This window comes from Osmia lignaria, chromosome 8 (genome assembly GCF_051020975.1).
Source record: "Osmia lignaria lignaria isolate PbOS001 chromosome 8, iyOsmLign1, whole genome shotgun sequence".
Lineage (NCBI taxonomy): Eukaryota > Metazoa > Arthropoda > Insecta > Hymenoptera > Megachilidae > Osmia > Osmia lignaria.
In genome coordinates, this window is record NC_135039.1 from 12,314,399 (window position 1) to 12,332,085 (window position 17,687).

Genomic DNA, 17,687 nt, shown 5'->3' on the forward strand with positions numbered 1-17,687 from the left:
AAAATGAATGAAAGAGAGAATGTTAATAGTGCCAAGCTGAACATTCTTTTCTACCAACATAAGAGAAGCTGAATTTTGTTGTATATTCTAGGAAAAAGAAATTGGTAGAATAAATTAATCAATTATAAATTGCTGAATGATAACGCATTCCACCGTAGAATAAAATTCAGTAAAATAATTAGAACTGTTTAGCGATGCTCAGCATTGGTTACCTGCAATTTTATGGAACACTTTGACGCCAAAGATACTGAATATTGTTTCGAAGATAAGACTACTATACACACTAAGAAATGTCGAAGGAATGAGAAAACTACCTTTTGCATGCATACTGAGAGACATTGTCTGTATAAAGCTGGTTCATAGGTCCTGCAAACATTACCACAATAATGTATAGAGTATTCCCTTCTTGGAATTCCATGTAAGGGTGCTTTGCAATAGTAAAATATTTTTTTAACACCTAAGAATTGTAAACAGTTTCATGAAAGATGAAATTATCTTCAAGAAACACCCTTACAGTTAACAATTCCATGAGCATGTATAAAACAGTAACAAAATCTGCAGATGCAAGCTTGAAAGCCTTTTGTATCGTAGTTACAATGTACAGCAAACAATGTAAGATCACAGGATGAAGCGCATTAATTGCAAAACATAAAAGAAAACAATAACATGCAAAGTGTGGTTATCGATGAATTAATGTATGATTTATTAAAGAAATTCTGCAAGCAAGGAATGTATGTCTTCCTACCTTACCATAAAATTTTACTTTCATAAATGAAAAAAGAAAATGAAAACATCTAAGATTTATCATTTAATTTATCTAACATCAGTTGTATTCGAAGCTTCAAACATAACTGTTTCTTCTTCACACACCTCTAATCTTGTAACAGAAATATAGAAAAAATAATGGTGAACTCGAAGCATGCAAAAACTCAACAATGTTGGTGAAATACTCACCTGATTCACGGATTCTAGCAGACTCCCCAGACTATTCTGACTCTCAACATCTCTCCATCTATCTCTAGGCCCTCTGAGCCCTTGTTGCTGTTCATCCTTCCTGTGGTAACCTTCGTTGTGATCCAATTTAATCTTCTTAGCCCCTCTGAGCTCGTTCTCAGTGGTGGCCTTCAATCTGGAGCAGCACTCAACGAACAGTTCTTCGTCAAAATTCAAAACCTTGCCCTGCCTGGGCTTCGCAGTCTCTATTTCCTGGGGAACATCCAAAGCGTTGTCCTCAATGGCATCAGTGGGTGCAATGGTAACCACTTCACCTTTGTGAGTGGAAGAGGGTGATCTGATCACAATCTTCTCCCCAGAAAATTCACTGGAGCTTCTCTTCCTCACCGTACTCTCATTACCAAGAACATTTTCATCATCTTCTTCGTTCTCACTGTTGGAACTGCTTTCTATTGAGCTACCAGGTGTCTCACGAACGAACAGTGGAGATATCCTCCCACGACCAATATCTTCATCTTCCTCGTCCACGTCGGTGTCCCTAGTGCTCTGAGAGTTCCTGTCCATGCTTGGTGATCTGTTCCTCACACTGCTGGGAGCTAAGCTGCTGCAGCTGCGAGATTTCAAGTCAGCTGACAATCTACTAGACAGGGGTTCTTGTTCAGGAATATCCTTGACAGAATTGTCCTCTTCATCAGTCGGTTCCTTACTGCTCTTCAACGACCTCATTTCCATTACCAGGTCCTTCCAATCATCACTGTCTGTTTTGCTTTTGCTCGTCTTAGACGACAATGACTTTCTTTTCTTCAGGAGTTTCTGCTCCTCCTCCAGAGGCTCCTCCGAGCAAACCATCTTCGAGGAATCTTCATCATAGTTGAAGGAACCGTAACCACTGTCCTTAATGGTCAAGTCAGGCTTACTTTGGCTTCTCAATCCATAGTTCCCCTCCTTCTGATCACCACCTAGAAACTCTTCGAACATTCTAACTCCATCGAAGGCTCTAGAGATCCTCTCTTCAGCTATCTTCTTACTGTGCCTACTCTTGTTCGGTGGTAGCACCAGGAAATAATAATCAGAAGCCTCCTCTTCAGGCTTTTTACGATTACCCGAGCTGTTCCTTGATTTCGAATGCCTGTTGCCCCGAAGTTCCTCTCGATTTTCAGACAATGGGTTCTTCTCTTTGGTCCTGTCGATTGAGGAACTGTCTTTGGGCTTCCTTCCAGGCTTCTTTTTAATGGTAGAAGATACAGATGTAACTAAATGTCGTTTCTCCTCGTTCCTTGCTTCTAAGGTCTCTTCAGCATTCAATTCATTGGGAGTAGTAGACCTGAAGTCACTTCTTGAAGCGTCCGAGTCGTCCTCTGACTTGGACACCCAGTCGTTCAGCACCTCCTTCACTTTGTCCGCCTTCTCACCGCCAAAAACTCGGCCAAAGACACTCTTCACTATTTTACTCTTGTTCTGTAACTCGGTTTTGTCCTCGTCCTCGCTGCCCTCGCTGTCACTTGTCAAATCAGCTATCTTGCTCCTCGCAGGAGCCTTCTTACCCTTGGACCTTCGATGACCCTCCTTGCTGGAGTGCTTATGGGTCTTGGACACCTTCTCGTTAGAACCATGACTCGATTTCTGATTGTTATCTTCGTCCATGTCGTCAGACTCTTTATCATCGACGTCCTTCGACGATGGAACCTCGTTTTCTGGTTCCAACAAGGTTTTCGTGTCTTCAGTTTCCATCTTTGGTATTTCACCTTCACATTCCTCTTCTGATGATACTTGTGGCTCCATCTGCTCGCTGTTAGACACCTCCTTATCATTACACTCCTGATTATCAGTTGAAGTATTAGTGTCTGGGGAATCTTCAGCATTCTTCTCCTCAGGCCTAAGCTCGTCATCAGAATCTATTAATAATTTCTTACCGGTGTCTACTTTTAGGTTGGTCCTCAGTAAAAGCTGCGACAGAGGTTTGTCTGCCAGGCTAGACGATGACGAGTCTTCATCTTCATCCAAGGAATTGAAGGAACTGTTTTTGTTTTTAGAATCAATGGTTTCTTGGTTCAGCTGTTGCTCCTCTGTTGAGTGTCTCAATACAACTTTTTCTAAAGAGTTTAATTCATGCTGAAGTTTTCTGCTGTCCTGATCTTCAATCGTTTTTAATTCATCAGATTCTTCTTCATTTTTAGCCTCAACCTTTGAGGGACTGATTACATTGTTCACTTTAATACCTGTGCTTTCTAACTGCGAGTCGTACAATAAAAGTTCTGGATTCTCATCGTTATACTCAAGTGTCTTAGAATTGTCAGTTGATTTCTGACCATTCGTGCCCTCTGATATCTGATTACTTTGATTATCTTTAGATTTGGACGTTCTTCTCGTATCATCTGAACTTTCTATCTCTTCCTGATGCTTTCTCCCCTTACCTTTCTTCGATTTCCCATGCCTAGTTTCTTTCACAGACTCATTTTGCATTTCATTCTCAGTGACCATAGAATTCTGTCGATCAGCCAAATCTTCTCCAAGGCTCTGTACCTTGAAAGTATCAAAGTCTTCAATATTTTCTGTGCTCTTTCTGTTTTCTACTTGTTTCGACGATCCAAGATACATATCCAAGTTGAGCTGATCAATTTCAGGTTCCAGCTGATTGATTTCTTTGATTGGCTCACCGAAAGAATCCAAAGGATCCTCAGGCTTCTCTTCATTCTCTTTAGCCAGTGTATCTAAACGATCCAAGGGAGTATCTTGTTCCTTAAAATTTTCTAGGCTACGTTTATTTATGATGAGCTTTAAGCTCAATCGTTCAGTAGAATGATTTTCTTTAGGAACATCTTTACCATTCAAATTTTCAGCTTTTCCATCAATGTTCGATTCAGAATACCCTGTTCGCTCCTGTTGCTCCAAATCCTTTTTCAATTCTGTTAAATCCTTTCCATCCTGGCTTTCCTCTGTCCTACCTGCATTCTGTGAATATTTCTCTCGAAATTTGTTCAGAGTACAAGCAAGAGAGTTTGCCAGTAAAAAAGAATATTCTGAATCACTATCACTCAGCTTTGAAGTTTCCATAGACATACTTGTGTCTAAAAGATTCATCATAGAGGAGTCTATAGGTCCCTCAGTTTCAGAGCTATCCAGTGTTACCTGTTCGTTGCTAAGATTCTTCTTCTTAGCCTTCTCCTTCTTCCTCTCGTGTTTCTTCTTCTTACCAACTTCCTCTGTCTTCTTGATCTCCACCTTGATGGGCGTGGACGTGGACTCTGGCCCAGGACTCACGTGGTCAGTGAGGACGTACTCATCGTGACTCATGTTTTCAGTGATTTTGCAAATCTCCTCGTCCAGTAGTTCATCCTCTAAGATACGTTGATGGGAATCCATCAGGAACTCTTGGTCTGCTGGCCCAGTATAGCTAGACGACTCATCTTCCACAGACTTCAGGTCTGTCTGATCGTACAAGGAATCCAAGAAGTTCTCCTTCTGATCTTTCTTAACATCATCAGTGGTACTCCTGTTCTCATCGCTGGAAACATCATTCTGACCAATGCTGCAGGTGTCTTCCAGGTTTTCCTTGCACTCCATCAACGTTTTATCTTTTCTGAACTTGGTTACTTGCACGAGGTGCGATTGAGACTGATTGTGCTTCTTCAGAGAGCTCTTCCTGGTGAAACTGGTAGCACAGACGTCGCAGAAGAACCTGGCAGCCTCTTTCGTCAGCTTCTTCCTCTTCTCCACGATCAGAATCTCGCCAGTTTTCTTGTGGACCACCACAAAGTTCCCTGCAGCTCTCTTCTTTGGTGTCTGGAAGTCATCTTGAGACTGAGGGAGTTCTTCCAGTTTGTCGTCTGCTTTATCCTCTCCCTTCGAATCGTCTTCCTCTTCTACTTCTGACTTCCTAGTGTCCTCTGTCGACTTGTCCTCGCTTGTGCTAATTTCTTCAGGTTCTTGATTAGATATATTGTTCGCGGTGGGTTCTTGGACCAATTCCTCAGTCGTTGAATCTGGCTCTTGGTTGACACTGTTCTCCACGGTGTCTTCCTGTGGGGAATCCTCCATGTCCATTGGAATACCGAAATAGTCGACGAGGTCGAACGCAGAATACTCGAAGGATATGTTCTCCTTCGCCCTTCTCCTCAGGCTCTGCCTTCTGTCAGCAGGTTTCTCTGAGTCCATGGATTCAGGGTCCGTGATGGAAGTATCTGTCTGCACGTCCTCTCGACGTTCCTGGAACTCTTTCTTCCTTTTGGTGAACCGTTTCTTCCTGAAGTAACTGGACTCGCTGGTACAGGAAGTCTCCGACAGGTTGTCCACGCTCTCTGCTCGAAGGTTCAGGTTCTTCTGACCGGATAGATCCTCGGAGGAGAGCTGTTTTCTCTTGGACGACCTCCTCCTATTCGTCTGAGACAGATCAATGGAACCTGAAGAGCTTGATCTCTCCAAACCCAACTGATGAGAACCTTTGGAAGAACATTGCTTATTCTCCAGGAAATCTTTCTGATGAACACTTGGCTGCTCTTCCTTTTCATTAAGGCTCTTTGTTTCTGAATATTTTGCGCTGCTCATTTCTGATTCGACAGAAGGTGAACTGTTTTGACCATCCAAGTGCTCGTCAGTCGTTGACCTCCTTTTGTATGTTCTCTTCTTGGTGAGCTGCAATACCTCTGTCACCTCTGGGACTTTAAATTGTTCCAAACTTGGGGATGCAGTCTGTGATTTAATTGCATCATTAGAAATCTTGTTTCGCTCTTCAGGGTCTTCGTTGTACCGACTTGTTCTCAAGGATCTCCTGGGAACCTGATCCACGTTCACTGGTGGTAACTGAGAATTCTCTTGATTAATTACTTTAGTTTGAATATCAACTGGATTTTTCTTCTTCCTACCTCGTTTTTTTAATACCTTAACTGTAATTGGGGATTTCACTGGTTCTGTTGGCTTAGTTTCTGGGAGATTTTTAATCAGATCTTCTTTACTTTGCTGTTGATTCTCTGCATTCTCCAAAGCAGGCTTCTCTTCTCTTATTTCTGACCTTTCTGTAATATCCAATGTCTCATTCACTGATGACTGACACTCTTCAACATTATTATTAATAATAGAACTACTTTCAATTTGTTCCTCATTTATTATTTCAGATGTAATTTCACTTCCAGCAGACTCTGTTCCTTCAACAGACTCCAGCCTGGACAGTGCATCTTCCTTAGATGATTCACTTGATTTTTCATCATGAATTGATCTTCTTTTCGAGGAGCTTTTGACTGGAGATTCAGGGATCTGACAATGATCTGCACTTGCAACGTAGGATTTCCTTTTCCCAGAGATTTTTAACAACAATGAACTATTGTCCTCATCTCTAGCTGTTTCAGAATCTTCAATACTGTTTCTTTCAACTTCAGTTTCATCCTTTTTGTCTGGAGCTTTCTCTTCTGAGTCCACCTTAAGTTTTTTCGCAATTTCAGTTGATTCTTCAGCTACTCGAGTATCCTGGCTCATTTTGCTATCTGAATTTTTCGATACCCTATCCTCGCTGATAGTTTTCCTTTTGCCACATTGAATTCGTTCCTCCACAAACAGATCATCCTCAAAGTTATCTTTGGTAGAAGGCACTTGCTTTGATTTGTCAATCAGCTCCATGATATCAGCCAGATCCAATTCATCAGGGATCAAGTTCTCTTCAGAATTGTCCACTGGTTCTACAGATTTTCTTTTATTCTTCTTCGGGGAGTTTCCTTCCAGCGATCGCTTCTTCGATTTCCTTTTGATTTTCGTCTCCTCAGATACAGCTTCCTGGTTCTTCTTCTCTTCTGAAATATTCTGAACAGTTAATAATTGGGCTTCGTTCAAAACAGGACTGGGTTCTGGACAGGAAAATTCTTTCCCAATTTCTGCATCACAGATAGTTGATTCTTTCTGTTCCTTGAAGAAAGCATTTTCTTCATATTCAGGATTTAACTGACTGGGTCCAATTTCCTGTTTACTATCAGACTCTTCAGCTAATTCCTTATGAGAACTCTTCTCGTTGCAAAATTCCTTGGAAAGACCCTCTGAAGACATCGCCTCATCCTCAGTTTTAGCATCTCTGCTTTTAGGATCAGCTTCCTCTTGCAGAGTATCCTCCAAGGAAACCATCTTGCAGAAGTCCTCATCATTGCTGAAGGATCCATAATCACTGTCCTTGATGCTCAAGTCAGATTTATTTTGATTTCTCAATCCATAGTTAGTTTTCTTCTGCTCTATCCCTAGGAAGAAAGACCTAAAGATCCTCTCTTCAGCTATCTTCTTGCAGTGCCTGCTCTTGTTTGGTGGCACAGGCACGAAATAAGAACTGGAGAATTCCTGGCTGATTTTGTCAGATGAAGAGCTATCTTTGGGCTTCCTTCCAGGTTTCTTTCTAGTGGTAGAAGGTACAGATGGTGTGACTGAATGTTTCTTCAAGTTCTTGTCCTCGTTCCTTGCCTCTGAGGTTGCTTCAGCATTCGTTACATTGGAACTAGTGGATACAAAATTAGCTCTTGATAAGTCTGAGTCTTCTTCTGACTTGGACACCCAATCGTTCAACGACTCCTTCACCTTCTCCGTCTTTTCACTCCCAAAAACTCGACCAAACACACTCTTTACTATTTTACTCTTGTTCTGTAACTCGGTTTTATCCTCTTCCTCGCTTTCTTCACTGTCATTGATCAAATCAACAGTCTTGTTCTTCACAGCAGGCTTTCTGCCTCTGGGCCTTCGATGACCCTCTTTATTGGGATGCTTGTGGATCTTGGATACCTTCTCGTTAGAACTTTGCTGATCACTTACACTTAATTTCTCAGACTCTTCAGGCTTTAATGAGATTTTGGTGTCTTTGTTAGGATCTTCTTTAAATATTTCAACTTTACATTCTTCTTCTGGAGTGATTTGTGGCTCTATTTCTTTGCTATTAATTACCTCCTTGCTTGTGTCTGGAGAACTTTCAGTATTCTTCTCTTCAGGCCTAAGTTGATCATCAGAAGGTTTCTTGTCTACTGAAGTTTCTCTATCAATGTTTCCTTCATTATTCTCCTTCTCTTCTTTAGATTGTTTCAACGTGGCTGAGGTCTCCAATGCTTTTTCTTCACCTTCAGCTTTAGTATCCTTGTTCTCCAAGTTCCTGCAAGTAGAATGCTCGTCAGATCCTTGCACATTTTGCTCTGCTTCAGTCCTAGTATTCTTCTCGACCGAGTTCTCAGCGATCTCTGACAAGGAAGGTCCAACTTCGTCTAGAATACTCGTCAACTCATCAGCAGCTGTGTCCAATAAAGATCCAACCTCACCTTCCAATAGAGCATCCTTCTGCTTAGCTATTTTTGAGACAATCTTCTCTAAGAACGAGCCTTTACCTTTCTGCTTCCTCCTGGATAGGTCCAAAATTATATCATCAGTTGGTAACTCTTCCTTAGTGCTTTTAGAAGGTTTAGAATTCTCTGAAGAATCTTCCTTACAATTCTCTACAGAAGTGTCCTCCTCGGACGTCTCTGAAGCTTTAGGTTGGCACGATTCCTCTTCAGGATTCTGAACAGGAGTACCTGCCCTTTCAGTAATTTGCTTTTGCGAATCCTTTTCAGATTTATCCTCATTTACTGGCTTAGAATCATCACTGGCTTGTTGGATACTGCTACCTGAGATTTCTTCAGGATTCGCAATGTCCACTGCTGGCTGGGGAGCCAAAGGTACACTCTGTTGCGTCTCCGCAGGGATATTCATGCCCTCTGTAAGGATACCGATCACGTTGTTCAAGGACCTCTTCGAAGTCCTTTCGCGTTTCGCTCCCCAGGACTTCCTAGGCCTCCCAACCTTCAGCTTCTGAACAGGTGCTGGTGTCTCTAATGTATTTTCTTTGCCACTGTCCACAGAACTGCTGGTCTCTACCTGAAGACGATTCGTATTTATCTTGTTCGTTTCTGAAACATCAGGACACTTCAGTGGCTCCTTGTCCTCATCCTTCTGTTTATCTTTGACAATACTCTCTTCTCTTAGCTTTGCTTCATTCTGATCAATGGGACAGGACTTATCGGTGGGTTCGGTCGAGTTCTTATCAGCTTCAACGTTCTTCTTCTCAGAAACTTCGATGATGGTTCTAACCCGTCCTCTTCTTTTTCCAGTGGAAGCGATCTTCTTCTGGGACACCTCGCCAACATCGTTTTGCTCCTCGCTTGAGTTCATCAGCGAACCCCTGGTCTGCCTCCTGTCGCTGTTCTGGACTGTCGATTCCTCTGCCTTATCCGAAGGGTACACTTGACCGGTGTTCATCGTCGATTTGCTGTCATTGGACAAGCTACTGCTCCTTCTACCTCTGATGGATGCTTTAACCTCGTTCACAGCTTCGCAGATCTTATTGGCCTGATCGAATTTCTCCTCCTTCACAGTCCTACTCCTCTCGAACTTCCTTTCGGTGTTTCTCAGAGACTTCCTTCGAGCCTCGAACTTCTCCTTCTTCGTAGAAGCATCCGACATCGACCCTGAATCAGCCTTCTTCTCCAGCTCTGTATCCTTACGAATCTTGCATCTAGTCTGTCCAAACTTGACTCTGGTCATAGATTGCCTCGAACACCGTTTGGAGGTGGAAGTCAAAGAGGTGAGGACTAATTTATTCATTAAATCATCTTTGTTATCCGCTCCAATCAGTTTCTTCACCTCGAAAGGAACATTTTCCAGCTTTATTGGCTCCTCATCGAACGTCCTCGTCTTCCAGTTGCTTCTGGTATCCAGTGTCCTTGTTCCTTCCTCTTTCTTCTGCTTCAATTCCTTCTTCAGACTCGTCTCTTCAATATTTTTTACTGTTTTCTTCTCCTCCACGTTTAACATTCTAGCAGGAGCACTTTTCCTCTTCAGTTTCTCTTTAACTTTGCCTCCTTCACCCTTACCAGTCATATTCTTCTCCAAGTTCCTCAGGTCACTCTTTGCTCTCCTGCCCCTCTGCTTATGATCTCTCTCCTCCACTTGGACAGCCTCCCCAGCTTCTGTATTCTCACCTTCCATCGTTTTCCTCGCTCCTACCTTGCCAATTAGGTTCTTACCACGGGATGCCTTCTCTAGACTGGAGGATGGAGTGACCGGAGACAAGATAGGCAGATCATTGGTCGCTTCAGTGTAGTCCTCGCTATTGGTGAGAATTTGAACAACTGGCTCCAAGGTGGGCATCTTGTCGCTGTCCGAAGACAACCTGGTGGTCCTCTTCGGTGGCTGATCGTTATTCCTGTTCCTCGACACTGTCCTCAGCTTGGACCTAGTGACAGACGTCTCCGGACTGATCTCGTTGATCCTTTCCTTCGACAGCTGCCGTCCAAATACAGGTGACTTGTTCTCCGAGGACTTAACAGGGCTAAAGGGGTCCTTATTAGGATTCTTGGCAAATTTCCCGTCCTGGGTTCTCAACTGCGATTTCGCCTTGATGGAGGCATTCAGAGATGCCACGGGATCAACCGGTCGCTTTCTCTTGGGCGTGGTTTGCGTAGAAGACTTGTTCTTCGATAAGAAATTAGGAGACTTAGCCTCCACTGGACTAGCTTCTGGCCCGATTACCTCAGCCTCCTTTTCAACGTTCTTGGGTGACACTCTGACACCTTTAGGAGCTTTCAGAGACTCGCTAGAGCCTTCTGCTTTTGGGTCCAAAGGATTCTTCAGCATCCCCCTGGCTCTTGCCTTCAGGTTACCCTTCCTAGGCTGGTCCAACCCTCTCGTTGCTCCATCCTTCGTTCTAACGTTCCTCCTTTTCCCCAGCACCCTGGGACCCCTGCCAACCTTGGTCCTGTTGCTCTTCTCGTTCACCAATTCAGCATTTAATTCGTCGATCGATTTCTCTTTGGTTTCTTTGTCAATGTACCCGTCGACTGCGTCCTTGTCGTCGTCCGACGTCTTGTCCGGATGGTAGTTCCTCACAACGCTCTCGATCACCGCTGATATGTTATCGATCCGGCAACGATTCCGCTGGATCGACTTCGCGTTCTTCAGCAACTTGTTCCTCAGCACAGCCTTGTTACGAGACATACGCGACGCAGTGGAATTGTCGCCGACCATACGTGGTCTGGTTCTGGTTTGCACCTGTACAGAGAGGCACAGCCTTCGTGGGATCATTCGTGAGATCGTCGCCACCATAAGGATCGTTTCTTAATTCCATGACTACTCTCTTGAAAATTATCATTCACGACCCCCCCTAAACATCCTACGACCAGGGCATGGGTCTGCTAGGTAGCCCTACAGAAGGGTACTAGCAGACCCTGAAGAAATATACCCTTCTCCTTTCCTTAATGCAACCACCATTAGTAAGAGCCATGGGGATTATCATGAGGGATGAAGATTATATATTTTGAGTTAGGTTCAGAAATTTTATTAAGAGTTGAAGAATTATAATATGTAAATTGCCCTTTTTCATCCCAAGGGAAAGGGTTGATTATGTTCAAGACTGAAGTCGTTTTTTGGAATAACAGAATTGTTCAAAATTTGCAACAATCAAGGAAGTTCTTGATCAAAAACAATTCCTATAAAGAAACAAGATGTGTTATTTGTGTCAGTGGCACCCTGTGTGCACGTGCAGACAGGTGTGTTAGATGATCAATACTTCACTTATATTCGTGTCGTTCAGTAAACAGGCTATATTATTGCCTTATCATTATCAGTAGTTTTATCGTTTGGATAGAGTTTTATCAATTTTTCATTTCCTAACAGTGTTACCCTGTGTTTGCACTTTGAGAAATTTTTCTTGCCACTCTTGGGCACCTATGTTATGTTCAATTTTATAATGTACTTAATTACTATTAAATAATATTTAATATTTGCATATTATTTTCAGTATTATTCAATACCAGATTGTACAGAGTGGATTACCCTCCCCAATAAAATACCTGAAATACCTAATACTTACATTGCGCAGTCTGCCCTGTGTCCTCATTGTACTATCCTGTAGCACCTTCCTGGTAGCCCTCTTGGGTGGCAAATTCGCCAGCATTTTCTGAATACTTTCTCCTACAACACACAAACGAGCAATTAAACAATGGAAAAGAGAAAATAAATATGAAAATAAAAAAGAAACTCTAATAGAAACACAAAGCGTTAATATTAATCGAGGCATGATTAATAAATTTTTAGTCATCACGCTTCGCAAGGTGAAGTTGCTGGATAAGTGATTCAACTAAAGAAAACAAAATTTTAATTAGTGTAGTAATTAAACGCTCCTCCGAGGTGGTTAACAAATTTCGTGGACCGCGTGTGCCGTATTTACAGTCACTTTATGTTAACCTCAGCCAGGCGTGAAGCTTGAAATTTTTTCATTCAGAAAATTGAAGTTGTAGCAGAAACAATTTACATAAATTACCAGAGTAAATCTAGAATAAATGTGTAGAATAAAAAACAGAAACGATTATACGTAACTCAGAATACCTGAGTGATTTAAACTAAAATAAAAAGTTATAAAAATTACATACTATCACTGGGTCTGACTCTTGGCCCGGTAGGTTGCTTCTCCTTGGGTGTGTTCACCCTAGGTGTCTGCGAGTTCTGAATATTTCTTTTCATCCCACGTTGTCTTCGTCTTCTACTGCGGCTACCAAACGGTCTCCACTTGCATTTTTTCTTTCCATTACCAAAGAGACCCAGCAGCCAAGCTTGGTCCCCTCCGCACTCCAACATATGCCTGTGCAACTCTGACAATGTTGTGCAGTTCTTCGAACACTTGGTGCACACTTTCTCTGCCAACATGGCAGCCCTTGCTTTTGCGGTGGGTATATTTTTTCCTGGTAGAAAGAGATGCTTGTAGAGCTCCCTCTGGTCGCCAGAGAACTCAAAGTGAGAGCACCAAACGTTTGGATGAGAGATAGCTTTATGGTCCTCCATCTCCTTCAGAGTGACCTGTAATTAGAAGCCATGTAAATAATACTTTAAGTCACGTGTTCAGTGTAAAATTAATCAAATTAGATTGAAGCTTGCGAAGCAAACGTTCTAATTGCTTCACTGATAACGACGAATGTACCCTGAATCAATGTTAATATTCCACGATGATCAATAGAGATTCGTTTGACGACAGCTAATTGTCAATCAACATCAAGAGAGGTCCTTTCATTCGTCTGCAATTCGATCGATAGTTACCAATCAAGGGGTCTGATTAATTAACTGATCGCTCAATATGTGCCAGTGGTGTTGGAAAGATCAGTTGTCTTGAGTGAATCTTTTTTTATTCTTTTCTCTTGTTCAGAAATTAAATGCCAATTGTTTTGGGAGTTGGGGAGCTTGGAGAATCTAGGGTGGTCCTATGGAGAGTTAAGAAACACTGGAAGAGCTTGGGGACTCTAGGATGACCCTATGGAGGACTAAGGAACTCTGAGAGAACTAGGAGAATCTAGGGTGATTCTATAGAGGACTAAAGAACACTGGGATAGCTGAGGGGACCCAGGGTGATCCTATGGAGGGCTAAGAAACCCAGGGAGAACTAGGAGAATCTAGGGTGATTCTATGGAGGACTAAGGAACCCAGGGATAACTAGGAGAATCTAGGGTGATTCTATGGAGGACTAAGGAACACTGAGAGAGCTGGGAGGACCCAGAGTGATCCTATGGAGGCCTAAGGAACCCAGGGAGAACTAGGAGAATCTAGGGTGATTCTATGGAGGACTAAGGAACCCAGGGAGAACTGGGAGAATCTAGGGTGATTCTATGGAGGACTAAGGTATACTGAGAGTTGGCAGTACCCAGAGTGATCCTATGGAGGACTAAGGAACACTGAGAGAGCTGGGAGGATCCAGGGCGATCCTATGGGGGACTAAGGAACACTGGGAGAACTAGGAGAATCTAGGATGACCCTATGGAGGGCTAAGGAACCCTGGGAGAACTGGAAGAATCTGGGGTAATTCTATGGAGGACTAAGGAACACTGAGAGAGCTGGGAGGACCCAGAGTGATCCTATGGAGACCTAAGGAACCCAGGGAGAACTAGGAGAATCTAGGGTGATTCTATGGAGGACTAAGGAACCCAGGGAGAACTGGGAGAATCTAGGGTGATTCTATGGAGGACTAAGGTATACTGAGAGTTGGCAGTACCCAGAGTGATCCTATGGAGGACTAAGGAACACTGAGAGAGCTGGGAGGATCCAGGGCGATCCTATGGGGGACTAAGGAACACTGGGAGAACTAGGAGAATCTAGGATGACCCTATGGAGGGCTAAGGAACCCTGGGAGAACTGGAAGAATCTGGGGTAATTCTATGGAGGACTAAGGAATACTGAGAGAGTTGGGAGGACCCAGAGTGATCCTATGGAGGGCAAAGGAACCCAGGGAGAATTAGGAGAATCTAGGGTGATTCTATGGAGGACTAAGGAACTCTGGGAGAATCTAGAGTGATTCTATAGAGGACTAAGGAACACTGGGAGAGCTGGGGGGACCCAGGGTGGTCCTATGGAGGGCTAAAGAACACTGGAAGAACCCAGGGTGATCCTATGGAGAGTCTAAAGCAGGCATGGGCTTGTGCCATACATTATCAGGCACTCAACACCAATAATTAAACCTTACATGTCTGGTAGCGCAAGCGCCACAAATGTAGATCCTGGGTCTCGACCACTCTCCAGTGAGTTCCGCGTACACCACCTCCTGCTTCTTCGCCGCCTCGTTCGACGTCTTCTCGTCCCACTTCCTCAGCCTCAGGAAGTTCTCAAATTCAGAGCTAAACTCGGTGGAACGAGGCGACATCGCCTCGGTCCCCTCCACCATAGACTCTATCAATTTCTCCTTCTTTCCACCAGAAGCCTCCTCGACGCTCTTAGATTCCTCAGGACTGCTCAATTCCAGGTCTTGCTCGTCCTGCGCGATATCCGTGGTCCCAGAGGGACTCATCAGAGAGATCTGGTGCAACCTACTCAACGTATATCGTTCCTTCAGCAGCTGCTGCTTCTTCCTCAGCGACAACTGAGTGGAGATATCGAACTTGCTGAGATCCTTGATGGAACAGGTCCACTGTTCCTTCCCGTCGTACTTCCTTGGAAAATTATACTTCTCGAAGGACACTCTTCGAGGATGGGATCGGTTCCTTTTGCCGGGTTTCTGAGCGTATTCGCTGTTGTTCTCGTACTCCTCGTTGGCGTAGTCTTTCGAGTAAACTGGTGTCGCGGCCGTTAAAGAAATATCTATGGGGAACTGGATCTGGTTGGCGCTATGCTCGTAGTAAGTCTGTTGTTGCTGGAGCTGGAGCTTAGAGTCGACGATCAAGGAGGTGGTCGCTATAGCCGAGGAAGAGCTCTGAAGCTTGCCGTCCAGGTGATGCAGAAGATTCTCCCGGATGTTGCAACTGACGCTGCTGTAGAAGGAACTGTCGAACTCCGGACTACCCGGGTTGCTGAAGTTATCCTTCATGGAAATCATTGGTTTCAGGAGGATAGATTCGGCACGGTGCTCGTGATCGGACTCGTCTGACCTTCTCTCTTTGGGGCTCAGAGGGTCTGGCCTGTCGCGGGGGCTTTGATTACCTAGCTCCTTGCAGGGCGAGCTCGAGGGCTCCTTCGTCTTCTCCTGAAAGATCAATTTATTCTGATATATTAAAAGTTCAATACAGGACTTAAGGAAACTAGAACTCTCCTCAAGATTCTTTTAAATCTTTGGTTTAATCTCAAAAAATCTCACCTGAATCTGAAGGTTCCTGTCCGCGTGGTTCTCGCTCATGTGCCCGGCCAGAGCCTCCCTGGTCAGGTACCTCGTGGAGCACTGCACGCAGGCGTAATACTTGTCCCCGTGGGTGCCGACCATGTGCTGGAACAAACTCTCCAAGCTCTCCGCGCACTTGTCCGAGCAGTACTGACAGTTCTGCGAGGGTCTCCTCGAGTTTCTCTCCGACCTTCTGCCACCGCCTTGCTGGTGGACCCTCTCGGTGTGCCGTTGCCTCAGGGATATCGACAGGAACTTCCTGTCGCAATAGAGGCACAAGTGCCTAACCGTAGGGGACGTAGGTTTGCTAGGAGACTTCGAACCTTGGGACGAAGAGGACGAGGAGGAGGACGAAGGCGATTGAGGGGCGACCAATTCGTTGCTCTGACAATTCTGCAGCACCGATGCCACTTTGTCCAGAGGTAAGCTACAGTGCAGGCTGGTCGTGGAGAGATCAGGACTCCTGGAGTCCTTGGATTCCTCGACAGAGCCCTCCACTGGTCTACTATCCTCAGTTGCCTGACTCTTCTCGTCGATCAACTGATTGATACCGTTTAACAGATCGTTCAGTAGATCTCTGCATACGTTCCTGAGCTCCACGTTCTCGGGAACGAACTCTCGAGCCTGCTCCTTAGCAGCTTCTATACTGCCCTTCTCTTCAGTCTGATGCTCGCTGAGCCTCTCCATGATGATCGTTCCTAACGAACGATTTTCCTTCCTCTCCTCTTCCTGAGCATCGGTTCTCGTCGATTCTTGGACTGAATCATCCTCAGGCTTCGTTTCTCTGGAAGAACATTTGTCCTCGGCAGCCTCCACTTTAAGGGCCTGGTTCTCCTCTCTGAAGCCATCGGTCGGTTCCTTCGATACAGAGCTGACTTTCTCTTCCTTCTGGAGAACGTCTGATTCTCTAGTCTCCGATTTCCGATGCCCCAAGGGTTCCTTAGCCTCTGGCTTCTCAGGCTGCTTCGAGGAGAATACAGCAGCCTCTGTCCTGCTCTCGTTGGGCTTGGAAGGTTCGAACTTAGCTGCCGGACCCTTCGAGTCCTCGTCCTCTTGTTCCTCGGTCATCTTCTCAGGATCCTTTCCCTTCTCTTCCTTCTTCCTGCCCACCTCTCCGTCTTCCTCCTCTTCGTCCTTGATCACCCCGTTCAGCACAGTCATCACGTACTTCTCCAGCGTTTCCAGGTTCCTCTCCACGCTGTTTCTATCGTCCTCCTCCTTCCTCGGGGAATCACCATTCCTTGAGTCCGGGACCTTCTTCCTCAGGTTGTTTATCACGTTGCTAAGCCTGCTCCGCTTGTCCTGAGCGGTCTGGGCCGATCTGTACGCTGGTCCGTGCTTCTCCTGCTGTTGCTGTCGGTCGCTGCTCGCGCTGGTCGGATGGCTCACGGTCAGCTCGTCTAGATTGTGCGTCGAGGCGACCATCCTTGCGTCCACGCAAAGCGACGGGGACGACGCTGAGGTCGAGGACGCCGTCGTTGCCGGGGAGAAATTTGGCCCGCGACGGACCGGCTCGCTGCTCGTCTTGCTACCAGTCACGTCCGCTGGGGCTGCTTCTACAAATTGAGAATTCATTAATGCAGTAAACACCGGCTCTGTTAACGGTGTCTGACAGCTCCGTAATTGGTCCAGCCATCTGGTAAAGAGAGAAAAAAATACTCTCTCCCTTCGCTAAATTAACTTTCAACGGTCGAACTGACCACTCCGTGGAAGAAAATTAATAAATATTAACGGAGGTTTAAAAGTTTGGAATCCTACTTCTGGCCAGCAGAGATATATATGCACCCTCAAAGAGTTTATTATATCCGTTGAATGAAATGATACAACTTAGCAGGCGAAAGCTGTACGAATTTAGAAGTATTCGCTATTTTTATCTGCTGAAGATCTAAAATATTCATATAACGAAAAGTGTGCATCCAGGTAAATGGGATAATGCAGCAGCCTACGCAAACGAAAGTAAAAAGAAAAAAGAAGAAAAAAACAGGCCATGTTATATAAGCACTGAACAGATCAATAATTCCTTGCTCGTCTGGGACAGTCGTAAACATCGTTGGACCTTTTGAAGAAAATTTCTACGAGCTTCTGGCATCTTCCTCGACTTTCCATCTACAACGTC

General features: G+C 44.5%; 1 protein-coding gene across 4 annotated transcripts in view; it reads right to left on the minus strand.

Annotated features, from left to right (window-relative positions):
- Window positions 1–17,687, minus strand: part of LOC117606667 (uncharacterized) — a 39,998-nt gene that overhangs the window by 5,105 nt on the left and 17,206 nt on the right. For 3 of the 4 annotated variants that reach the window (XM_034329423.2, XM_034329422.2, XM_034329421.2), the window contains exons 3-7: window positions 15,551–17,127; window positions 14,447–15,439; window positions 12,372–12,795; window positions 11,813–11,913; window positions 955–10,992 (exon numbers count right to left, since the gene is read on the minus strand). In XM_034329423.2, coding sequence (XP_034185314.2) covers window positions 955–10,992; window positions 11,813–11,913; window positions 12,372–12,795; window positions 14,447–15,439; window positions 15,551–17,127 — 13,133 coding nt within the window. The remainder of the gene's footprint in view (window positions 1–954; window positions 10,993–11,812; window positions 11,914–12,371; window positions 12,796–14,446; window positions 15,440–15,550; window positions 17,128–17,687) is intronic. The other variant, XM_076689637.1, reaches the window with a different exon arrangement.